General features: G+C 39.2%; 1 protein-coding gene across 5 annotated transcripts in view; it reads left to right on the forward strand.

The window, feature by feature from the left end:
• The window catches only part of man2b2 (mannosidase, alpha, class 2B, member 2), a 115,532-nt gene that overhangs the window by 12,743 nt on the left and 89,980 nt on the right, over window positions 1-12,809 (forward strand). Inside the window, exon 1 of one of the 5 annotated variants that reach the window (XM_069925963.1) lies at window positions 6,032-6,077. The exons of the other annotated variants lie outside the window; for them this stretch is intronic. Within the exon in view, the coding sequence (XP_069782064.1) occupies window positions 6,057-6,077 (21 nt within the window). The 5' untranslated portion in view covers window positions 6,032-6,056. Of the gene's footprint in view, window positions 1-6,031; window positions 6,078-12,809 lie in introns of those variants that run through there. 5 annotated transcript variants of the gene reach the window in all.

A 12,809-nucleotide genomic window follows, 5' to 3' on the forward strand; every position in this document is an offset into this window, starting at 1 on the left:
ATTTTGCTTTATTTTCAGTCACATTTTTTTGAAAACATTTAACAGTCGCTGCATCTGCAGGTTCCTTGCCCTCCATGCAGCTATCCTAAAGATGAACAAAAACATCATTTACAGAAAAAGCATTACTCATATACTTAATAATATAGGAATAAAAATAAATACTCCTAATAAACAGGGATAAGGTCACTCCTTTTGTACAAGGCTCCATTAGTATGTAGAAGTAGGGGTAGTTTGGGTTTCTTTTTAGGGGGCTGGGAGTTGGGGTTGTTTATTAATCTACTAATTTAAGATTTTGTATTTTACTAATGTATTTTTGTAATAGGGTTTTTTTTAAATTGTATTACCTTCTTAAAATATTATAAATAAAGTTTTCAAAAAAGAGTCACTCCAATGGCAAGCAGCATCAACTGGCTCTTCATCCTCGATGACCCATTGATGGTTCACACAACTTTTTTCAAACAGCTGCTATGAGCAAAGCACGAGCAAGGGACCCCCGCTGGCTGAATATTTGCTCCCATCTTCACTAGGTTTAGTGTTACTTCAGAGAACATTTACTTTTACAATTTTAAACTTTTATTTAAATTTTTATGTATTATTGATTCTATTTATCTATTTATTTATGTATCTACTTACTTATTTATTTCCTCATTGTTTCTTGCCAGTTGTTTGAATTCTGAATAAGAGGTTTTTACTGTAAATACAGATCTCAATTGTTCCAGTTTTGAATTTTTATCCAAATGCACCACAGTGCAACCAGCTGCATTTCAAACGTGTGCCTAATGCAAATAAGATAGAACCATGAAACACTACAGCAGAGAAACAGGCCCCTTTGGCCCTTCTCATCTGTGCCAAACCATTTTTATTTTTGCTTAGTCCCACTGACCTGCACCCAGCTCATAACTGTCCATACCTCTCATCCATGTAAATTCTTCTTAAATGTTAAAATTGAGTCCACATTCACCACCTCAGCTGGCAGCTCGTTCCACACTCCCACCTCTCAATGTGAAGCAGTTCCCCCTCATGTTCCTCTAAAGCACACATGTCAAACTCTGGCCCGTGGGCCAAATTTGGCCCGCGATATAATTATATTTGGCCCGCAAGATCATATTAAATATATATTAGAGTTGGCCCGCTGGCTGCCATGCCAGTATAGCGCATGCACACTGAAGGTGAAAATGAAGACGCCGGAGGTGTGGAGGGATCTCAGAGTCCCGAATCCCGGGGATTGGAGCGCCGCACTCAGCCCGCCCGGCTCCTGGACACACAGACGTGGCTGGAGTTGGGGACCATCCTCGCTGGATCTGCGCTTCAGCGGCAACGCCGGACTGAACGTCTCGTGGGCGATGCCTTCCCCCTCGCTCCATGCGCAGCAGACCCTGCCTCCCGCTCCTTTTGTTGGAGACGAGCCCGGCGCCGTGAGATCGCAGTTTAATCCCTCTCCAACCATGGGAGGGGGGGTCGGAGCAACGCGCTCTTCTCAGCCAATTCCTCCACCGCCCCGGACGCCGGCGTTTCAACGGGGGGTTCGGGTGCCTTCGTCAGGCGACCGACCTGTTGGTCCAAGACAAGGGGAGAGCATACAAACTCCACACAGACAGCACCTGAACTCGGGTGAACGTGGAGCTGCGACCCCACATTCCACATCAGGACTGTGTGTAAGATTGGGAGCAGTGAGATGGAAGCTTATTTTGTTCCTGTGATTTAAGCCTTTCTTGGGGTGGGGGGGGGGTCCTTCTCTGACCACTTGCCTAACAATTAACCTAATCAGATGTGGAGTTACCACAATACAACAGTTCTCAACCTTTTTCTTTCCACTCGCGTCCCTGTGCCATTGGTGCTCTGTGATTAGTAAGGGATTGCTTAAGGTGGTCTGTGGGTGGGAAGAAAAAGTTTGAAGACCACTGCTTTAATCGTCCCTCATTGACTCGTCATGTGCACGGTTTCAGAATGCTAAAGGAAATGGGCCAATGACAATTTTTCTCAAGCAAAATATTTCAGTAACAATTGGGTCTAGAGCAGTGATTCTCACCCTTTCCTTCCCACTCACATCCCACCTTAAGCAATCCCTTACTAATTACAGAGTTCCGATGGCATAGGGCACACATGTCAAACTCTGGCCCGCGGGCCAATAATTATATTTGGCCCGCAAGATCATTTCAAAAATGTATTAGAGGTGGCCCGCTGGGCGCCGTGCCAGTATAGCGCATGAACAGTAATACCACAAATCCCAGAATGCATTGGCATCAGCCTGCTAATCGCCCCCACCTCCTCTGTTTACGTTGCAGGGTCTCACCGTGGACTCTGGTTTTGGGACCTGGCTGGTGTCGGGGGAAGCCAAGGCCGGAGGCCTCGGGCCTGACCTCGCCAGGACCGTTGCCCACTCCCCCTCCCTGCCGCAGGCCGACCCGCGACTCACGGTGACGGGGCCGCTGATCCGCCGAGATGCCGCCCTGCAGCGAGAGCCGATGCCCCCGCACTGTCGTTGTCCAACCCGATCCCCCGCAAACCCCGCCCTCCCGCACACAGGCCTGAGCAAGGATTATGAACTTGAATCTCACGATAAAACGATCTTCCAATAGTTTCATGTCACAGTGATCAATATATTCCTGGTTAAAAATGGTCCTGCACCTGGATACAAGCTCATTAGGCATCAAACTTGAAAAGTATGTAAATCAAAGGATATCTGTACCAATGGAAAAAGGGCATGGCAAATAACCCTGCTAGAGTTCATGCCCACAATCAGTCACCCATTTGATTGTTTCAGGAATCATGTTATTCTCCCACATTCTCAATAGCCCTCAGATTTTACTATTCAACAGCACACTAGCCACATTTGACAAATCCTCTATAGAGAAATATTATTTATTGAATATTTTATTTCTCATTTGTTAATGCTTCTGGAAAGAGTTTATCCAAAACTATTATTAAACATTTATTTTAATAAGAAAAAGTTTAACATTACATATGTTGAAAGAAAACATGCAGATGTTGTTGAAAATTTTCAATAAATATTTAGTTCGGCCCTCGACTTAGTCTAAGTTTTTAATTTTGGCCCTCCGTGAATTTGAGTTTGACACCCCTGCTCTAAAGCTTTTCACCTTTCTCTCTTAACCCATGTCCTCTGGTTTGTATCTCACCTACCTTCAAAAGCCTACTTGCATATTTACTCTGTCTATCCCCCTCATAATTTTAAATACCTCTATTAAATTTTCCTTCATTCGTCTACACTCCAAGGAATAAAATCCTAATTTGGTTAACATTTCCTGAAGTCCGGGCAACATTCTAGTCAATCTTCTCTCTTGATATTGTTCCTGTAGTTAGGTGACCAAAACTGCATAAATCTGTATAGGTTCCATGACCTCACTGCTTGTTTTCCTTATTTCCTGAGAGAATACTGATTGGGGAAGAAAACCATTTAAGACCTCCACCCCCCCCTCCCCCTGCCATATCTTCTGGCTCCACACAAAGCCAACCACTCTGATCTTCAAGGGGACCTTACTTTCCTTTTGTTCTTAACATATGCATAGAAACCCTTATACAAATTTACCATTACATCCCAACTCCTATACTCAATACTTCGATTTATGAAGGCCAATATGCCAAAAAGCTATCTTTACAACTCTATATGGCTCTGTCACCATTTTCAGGGATCTGTGTAGTCATATTCCCAGTTCTGGCAGTTCTACCATTCTCCTCACTGTCCTGCCATTTACCGTGTATGTCCTTCCAAAATTCAACATCTTACATTTGTCTGCATTAAATTCCATCTGCCATTTTTCAGCCCATTTTTCCAGCTGGACCAGATCCCTCTGCAAGCTTTGAAAACATTCTTTGCTGTCCACAACACCTTCAATCTCAGTGTCATCTTAAAAACTTGCTGATCCAATTTACTACATTAACATAGAGATCATTGATATAGACAACAAACAATAATGGCCCCAGCACTAATCCCTGAGGCACATCACTGGTCACAGGCCTCCAATCTGAGAAGCAATTATCCACCACTAATCTCTGGTTTCTCCCATCAAGCCAATGTCAAATCCAGTTCATAGCTACTTTCAATCGGCTTAATAATCCGATTAATAGAAAAAGAGTATTGGTGTATATTTAAAAATTGAAGGTTGATGTTGCTTTTTTGCAAGAGACATATTTGACTGAAGGAACATCAGAAATTGAAAAGAGATTGGGTTGGACAAGTTATTGCATCTTCGTTTAATTTGAAAGCAAGAGGAGTAGCTATTTTGATTAATATTTTAAATCGGAATCAATTATTGAGTCACTTGGTAGACTTTTGATTGTTAATTGTCAATTTTTTTCTGAGTCATGGACTTTAATGAATGTTTATGCTCCTAATATGGATGATGAGAAATTTATGTTGGATCCTTTTCTTAATTTAAATCAAGCATACAAAAAAATTATGGTAGGCAGTGACTTTGATCCATTATTAGATAAATCTCCAAAATCAGTGTTTTGGGCTAAAATGGGTAAACAATTGATGGTGTTAATGAAAAATGTTAATTTAGTAGATATATAGAGAAAGTTAAATCCTAAAGAGAAAGATTTTTCATTTTATTCATCTCAACATGATTCTTATTCTAGAATAGATTTATTTTTGGTATCAGCATATTTACAAGGTTGGGTATTGAAGGCTGAATATAAGAGTAGGATTTTGTATGATCATTGTTTGTTATAATAACATGCACTGGTTCGGAGAGAATTGATAATATCTATCGATGGAGATTTAATTCTTGTTGAAAAATGTTGAATTTTGTAAGAGTTCAAATAAAGCTTTACTTGAAAATAAATATGGATTCAGTTGATAGTATATTTGTTTTATGGGATGCGCACATTTGAGGGGACAAATTAGTTTTACTGCTAAAATTAAGAAACAACATGTAGCTGATATATGTAAATTGGAGGAGATAGAGATTTTAGAAAAAGATTTACAGCAAAATTCTACGGAAATTAAAATACATTTAGCCAATATGAAGTTACATTATAATTTGTTACAAACTTATAAATTTGAGAAGTTACTACAGAGAACTAGACAAAGGTATTATGAATTAGGGGAAAGGGCTCATAACTTGGCAGTTAAAAACTGAACAATCTTCAAGAATAATAAATGCTATTAGACATAAATTAATGATGTGTTTCAAAATGTTATGAAAAATAGTACTGGGGATGAGGTTAAATTTGATCATTTTTTATCTGATTTGGATTTGCCCTTTTTGAATGATAAGAATATTAAAGATTTGGATGCTTATTTTATTGCTAAAGAAGTAATAGATTAACTTTGATCTATGCCAAATGGGAAGCCTCCAGGGGATGATGGTTTTACTTCAGAATTTTATAAATAATTTCAGGATTTATTAATTCCTTTATTGATGGATGTATTGAAACAGGTGACAGAGGTTCATTCCTTTCCGAATTCTTTATCTCAAGCAATTATTACAGTTATTCTTAAGAAAGATAGAGATCCATTGAAAGCTGGGTCTTATAGACCAATTTTGTTATTAAATGTTGATTATAAAATTGTGACTAAGGTTCTGGCTGATAGGTTGACTAAATATTTACCAGATTTAATTCATTTAGATCATGTGGGTTTTATTAAAAATAATTATTAGATAATATTGTGAAGTTGATTTCTTTAATTCAGTTACTTGGGAAGGTTCCAACCTACCAATAATTATTTTGTTAGATACAGCAAAGGCCTTTAATAGAGTAGAGTGGAGTTTTTTTTAAAAGTTTTGGAGAAATTTAAATTTGGCCCCTTTTTTTTACTGGTTGGATTAAGGCTTTATATAGAAGTACTACTGCTAGAGTTGTGACAAATGGACAGTTATCTTTACCTTTTATGTTGACGAGATCGACTAGACAAGGCTGCCCTTTGTCACCAGTTCTATTTGCATTAGCTATTGAACCTTTGGCTCAGGTGATTAGACAAGATAGTAATATTAAAGGTATTAAGGTGAAATCTGATTAATTTAAAATTAATTTGTTTTCAGATGATGTTTTGATATATTTAACGAAGCCTCCAAATTCTTTGAGGAGTTTACATGATGGGTTGGAACAGTATGGTGAGATATCAGGTTATAAAACTAATTGGTAAAAGAATGAGATTATGCCTTTAGCTGAAATGGATTATTTTTCATGCAGACATATTGTGCAATTTAAATGGTCAGATCAGATTAAGTATTTAGGTGTTAAGGTAGATTGTAATTATAGTCATTTATATGAATTAAATTATTTGCCCTTATTGTCTAAAATTAAATATGATTTGATTCGATGGAAAGATTTACTGATTACATTAATAGGATGAGTTAATTGTATTAAAATGAATATTTTTCTTCGAATTCAGTATTTGTTTCAATCTATTCCTTGTAAGATTCCTCAAATTTTCTTTTGAAGGATTTAAATGCCTTGGTGAGGAAATTTTTATTGAAGGATAAAATGGTAAGGGTATCATTACAGAAATTTATTTGGAAATATGAGTTAGGTTTGCAACTTGCTCATTTTCAAAATTATAATGATGCAGCACAACTGAAATTTATTAATAGGAAATTTTAAATTACAAACTTTTGATATTGGGTTAATATTGAACTGACATAATTGGTGAGAAGAAGATGGATCAGTTTATTTATAGATGGAATCCTAAATTATTGAATAATTATAATTATCTGTTTTGAAAGACTTAATGGATTTATGGTATTAAAAAAAATGAAGCCATGGGCACTCAAGGCAAGATTTCATGTTAAACTTCATTGTACGAAAATAAGGTTTTCCCCTTTACACTCAATAATCAACTTTTGAAGTTATGGGATCAAAAGGGTATTGAATTGGTGCAAGATTGTTATGAAGCAGGATATTTTATTTCTTTTCAAAGAATGAAAGAGAAATATGATACATCTCAAATATTTTTTCTTACTATCAAATTAAAGTTTTATTGTTGGATAATTTTGGGAATACTTTATGGTTACCTTGATGATCTAAGTTTGAAATTTTACTTACTGAGGGTGGTAAGAATGGATTTATATCTAAGATATATGCTTTATTACAGAATAAAATGCTTTAACCGGATAATCATAAATCTAGATTTAAATGGGAGAAAGATTTCGGTATATGTATTTCTCAGGATGATTAGATGAATTTATGTATGACTAAAGTTGTAAATGTAAGGTATCAATTAGTTCATTATAATTTTATTCATCAATTATATTTAACTCTGGAAAAATTAAGGATATATAACTTTATTTCTTTGGATTTATGTTTTCAGTGTCATAAGGATGCAGGTTCTTTTCTACATTATAATTGGTCATGTGAAACAGTGAAAACTTTTTGGAATAAACTTAAGGAATTTTTAGAAGTTATTTTGAAAGTGAAATTTTCATTAGATCCTTTAGTATTTTTGTTGGGTAATATTAAGAGGATTAGTTTAGAATTTAAAATTAAATAGATTTCAAATCATTTTTTTGAGATTGGCATTAGCTGTGGCTAGAAAATATTTGGCAATTACTTGAAAAAATGAAACTGATTTGAGTATTCAGAGATGGCATATGGAGTTGAGGTCTTGTATTCTGTTGGAAAAGATAACATAATTAATGTGACAATTATCTTTTTTATTGTAAAACTTGGAGCCTGTATTTGGATTATATGAGGTTGAATTATTAAATCTCTTTGCCACACAGTAGTGGTGTTGCTCCAAACCATGGTAGCTAACTGATGAATTTTGATGTTATATGATCTCCTCTTTCATATTCTTTCTTTTGGGGTAGGTTAGAGGGGGGTGGGTTGGGGTGGGGGGTTGTTGGGGATTAGTTTTAAAATATCATGTATGTATTTTGTTTTTTTGTTTTATTCATTAATTGTATGTTTTAAATATGGATCATGATTCAATAAATAAAATTTAATTAAAAAATCCAGTTCACTATCTCACCATGAATACCTAGCATCTGAGCCTTCCTGACTAACCTCCAAAGTGGGACTTTGTCAAAGGCCTTACTAAAGTGGATGTAGACAACATCCACAGTCTTTCCTTTGTCAACTTGCCTGGTAACCTTCTTGAAAAATTATTAAGATTGGTTAAACACGGCAACACGCACAACACCATGTTGACTATTGCTAATCAGTTTCTGTCCATCCAAATAATTGTATATCTGATCTCTTAGAACACCTTCCAGTAAATTACCTACAACTGACATCAGGCTCACTGACTTATAATCTCCAGGGTTACTTCTGGAGTCTTTTCTAATCAATGGACAACATGAGCTTCCCTCCATTCCTCCGGCACCACATTTGTGGCTAAGGACATTTTAAATATTTCTGCCAGAGCCCCTGCAATTTCTATACTAGCCTCCCTCAAGGTCCGAGGGAATATCTTGTGAAGCCCAGGGTATATATCCACCCTTATTTGTTTTAAGACAGCAAACACTTCCTACTCTTTAACCTGCATAGGTTCTTTGACCTTAGTGCTTTGACCTTGCTGAGAGAATACTGAAGAATAAAACCATTTAAGATTTCCCCATCTCTTCTGACTCCATACAAAGCCGACCACTCTGATCTTCAAGGGGACCTTACTATCCTTTTGCAATTAATATATGTAGAGAAACTCTTTGGATTTGCCTTCACATTGTCTGCCAAAGCAACCTCATGTCTTCTTTTCACCTTTTTGATTTCTTTCCTGAGATTTTTCTTGCATTCTTAAGTACCTCATTTGCTCCATTTTGCCTATACCTGCTATTCAGCTCTCTCTTTTTCCCAAACCAGAGCCCCAACATCCTTTGAAAACCAGGGTTCCCTATGCTTTATAACTTTGCCTTTAATCCTGACCGGAACATACAAACTCTGTACTCTCAAAATTTCACCTTTGAATGTCCTGCACTTACCTCACACATCCTTGCCTGAAAACAACTTATCCCATTTCATGCATTCTTTATTCTTTCTCATTTCCTCAAAATTCACGTTTCTCCAATTTAGAATCTCAACTCGAGGTTCACACCTATCCTTCTCCGTCATTAACTTGAAACTATGGCATTATGATCACTGGACTCAAAATGTTCTCCAACACATACTGTCTCATTCCCGAATGTGGGATCCAGTATTGCATTCTTTCTAGTTGCTCCCTCTATATATTGATTTTGAAAAATTTTCTGAACACATTTGACAAACTCCAAGCTATCCAGCCCCTTGATAGTATGGGAGTCCCAGTCAATATGTGGAAAATTAAAATCTCCTACTATCACAACCTTGTATTTCCTGCTGCTGTCTGCTATCTCTCTACAAATTTGTTCCTTCAATTCTTGCTGACTATTGGGCAATCTATAATACAATTCCATGAGTGTGGTCACACCTATCCCATTCCTCCTCTCCACCCATATAGCCTCAGTAGACGAACCTTCTGGTCTGTCCTGCTTGAACACAGCTGTGATATTTTCCCTGATGAGCAATACCACTCCCCCCTATTTATTCCCCCTATTCTATCTCATCTAAAGCAATGGAAACCCAGAACATTGAGATTCCAGTCCAGCCCCTCCTGCAGCCAAGTTCACTAATGGCCATAATGTGGAATTATGCCAATCCATGCTCTAAGGTAGCCTTCCTTTCCTACAATACTCCTTGCATTGAAGTAGATGCACCTCAGAACATTTCCACCATGTAAAAACTGTTGGATTCTAACGGTGCATGCAATTTTTACATAATCTTTTCTCTCCTCCACTCCTCTATCTGCCCTGGCACTCTTGCTCCCCTCCCCCTGCAAATCTAGTTTAAACTCACTGGAGCAGCCACAAGGATATTAGTCCCCCTCCAGTTCAGGTACAAACTGTCCTGTCGGAACAGGTCCCACCTTCCTTGGAAGAGAGCCCAATGATCCATAAACCTGAAGCCCTCCCTTCTGCATCATGCCTTTTGCCATATGTTAACCTCACAAGCACATTAGCAATCCTGAGATCACTACCCTGGAGGTCCTGTCCTTCAAACTAGCACCTATCTCCCTGAGTTCCTCACCCTTCCTGCCCACGTCATAGGTCCCTGCATGGACCACGATATCTAGCTGCTCATCCTTCCTCCTGACAATGCTTGAACTTGATCTGAGATATCTCAGAGCCTTGCACCAGGGAGGCACATACCATCCAGGATACTCTCTCTCTTGCACAGAACCTCTTATCTGTCCCCCTAACCATGGAATCCCCTATCACTACAGCTCGTCTCTTCCCTTCCCTTCTTGGCCAAAGGGCCAGACTCCATACTAGAGACCTCTCTGTCATGGCTTGTGCCTGGTAGGTCATTCCCCCCTCCCTCCAACAATATCCAATATGGTATACTTGTTATGGAGGGGAACAGCCATAGGGGTGCCCTGCATTGCCTGCCTGTTCCCTTTCTCTCTCCTGACTGTCAGCCATCTACCCGCCTCCTGCCTCCGAGGTGTGATAGTTTCCCTGTAACTCCTGTCAATCACCCCCTCTGCCTCCCAAATTAACCATATAACCACTTACAGCACAGAACAGGCCAGTTCGGCTAGTCCATGCCGTAACAAATCCCCACCCTCCTAGTCCCACTGACCAGCACCCGGTCCATACCCCTCCAGTCCTCTCCTATCCATGTAACTATCCAGTCTTTCCTTAAATGTAACCAATGATCCCGCCTCGACCACTTCTGTCGGAAGCGCATTCCACATCCCTACCACCCTTTGCGTAAAGAAATTTCCCCTCATGTTCCCCTTATAATTTTCCCCCTTCAATCTTAAACCATGCCCTCTAGTTTGAATCTCCCCCACTCTTAATTGAAAAAGCCTATCCACGTTTACTCTGTCTGTCCCTTTTAAAATCTTAAACACCTCTATCAAGTCCCCTCTCAATCTTCTACGCTCCAGAGAAAAAAGCCCCAGTCTGCACAACCTTTCCCTGTAACTCAAACCTTGAAATCCTGTCAACATTCTCGTGAACCTTCTCTGCACTCTCTCTATTTTGTTTATACCTTTCCTATAGTTTGGTGACCAAAACAGTACACAGTACTCCAAATTTGGCCTCACCAATATCTTGTACAATTTCATCATAACCTCCCTACTCTTGAATTCAATACTCCGATTTATGAAGGCCAACATTCCAAATGCCTTCTTCACCACACCATCTACCTGAGTATCAGCCTTGAGAGTACTATTTAGCACAACTCCTAAATCCCTTTGTTGCTCTGCACATCTCAATAGCCTACCATTTAATGCATATGTCCTATTTAGATTTGCCTTTCCAAAATGTAACACCTCACACTTATCTGTATTAAATTCCATCAGCCATTTCTCAGCCCACACCTCCAACCTTCCTAAATCACCTTTTAATCTACAGTAATTTTCCTCACTGTCCACAACACCACCAATCGTTGTATCATCCGCAAACTTATCCAATTCCCCACCCCTGCTTCGAGATCGTTAATATATATAACAAACAATAGTGGACCCAGGACCGATCCCTGAGGAACTCCACTAGTCACCGGCCTCCAATTGGACAAACAATTTTCTACCACTACTCTCTGACACCTCCCATCCAACCACTGCTGAATCCATTTCACTACCTCCTTATTTATACCTAATGCCTCCACCTTTTTTCCCAACCTCCCGTGGGGAACTTTGTCAAAAGCTTTACTAAAGTCCAAATAGACAACATCCCCAGCTTTCCCTTCATCAACCTTTTTTGTAACCCCCTCGAAAAACTCAATCAGGTTTGTCAAGCATGATCTACCCCTGACAAAACCATGCTGATTACTCCCTAGCAATCCCCGTAGCTCCAAATATTTGTAAATACCATCCCTCAGGACACTTTCCATCAACTTGCCCACCACAGACAGACTCACGGGCCTATAATTCCCAGGTTTGCATTATCCAGAGTTCATCCAACTCCAGCTGCAATTCCTTAACTTGGCTTGCCCGGAGCCGCAGATGGAATCACTTATTGCAGACGAAGTCATCAGGGACACTGCTGGCTTCCCCTGTCTTGGCTGCCGCTCCCACTGTTTATGACCGGAGGAACAAAATATAAGGTATCTAAAACCTGCCCTTACCTGTGGAACCTACCTGCTGAATCCTTTTTGCTCCTGAAATAGTGTGTGGCCCTTCCTTACTCCAACTCCTACTGTCCCTCACTTCTTGCTTGTTTGAAAAAAAAAGGCTGTTGAGCTTGAGCCTGACCACTGACGATGACTGCTCCGCGACACAGTCCCTCACTTTTATAGTGATATATAGCTTCTTCCTCCAATCCGATCGTAGCTGCTGCTTCACCCCTTTTTAAATTGTAACTGCTGCTGCTCCTTGGGTCACCTGACCTCTCTTGCTCTAATCACACGTTGGTTATTTCCAATGGGTGGATGTTGGATTTATTTTTGCTATTTAAATGAGAGCTTTGAAATGTAGTCAGCAACAAGTCCCAGCCTTGCCTGTAAATGGTCTCTTTTTGGAATATGGGTCTATAAGAGAGTTCTCTTGGAACTGTATCTCAGACTTCTCTGGCTGGATGGTTGCTTCCTGTTACAGAATTCTTCAGAGGGAATCTTGTCTGTTCTTCTGAAATCTCAGGGCACATTGGACATCACTGCACCATTTAATAAGATTTGGATGTCTGATCATCAACCTCAACTTCAATTTTCCACCTTACTCAGATATTTGCTGATCCCCATATGTCCAAAAATCTATCAATTCTGTTTTTAACTGCAGGCATGCAGAGCAGGGTCCATTGTGGCAGGCATGAATGATTTCAGATTGCAAAAAAAATTTGAGGAAAATATTTTCAGTCAGAGGATTGAGAATTTTTGGAATCATCTATCTG

Source organism: Narcine bancroftii, chromosome 3 (genome assembly GCF_036971445.1).
Source record: "Narcine bancroftii isolate sNarBan1 chromosome 3, sNarBan1.hap1, whole genome shotgun sequence".
In the NCBI taxonomy this organism is placed as follows: Eukaryota; Metazoa; Chordata; class Chondrichthyes; order Torpediniformes; family Narcinidae; genus Narcine; species Narcine bancroftii.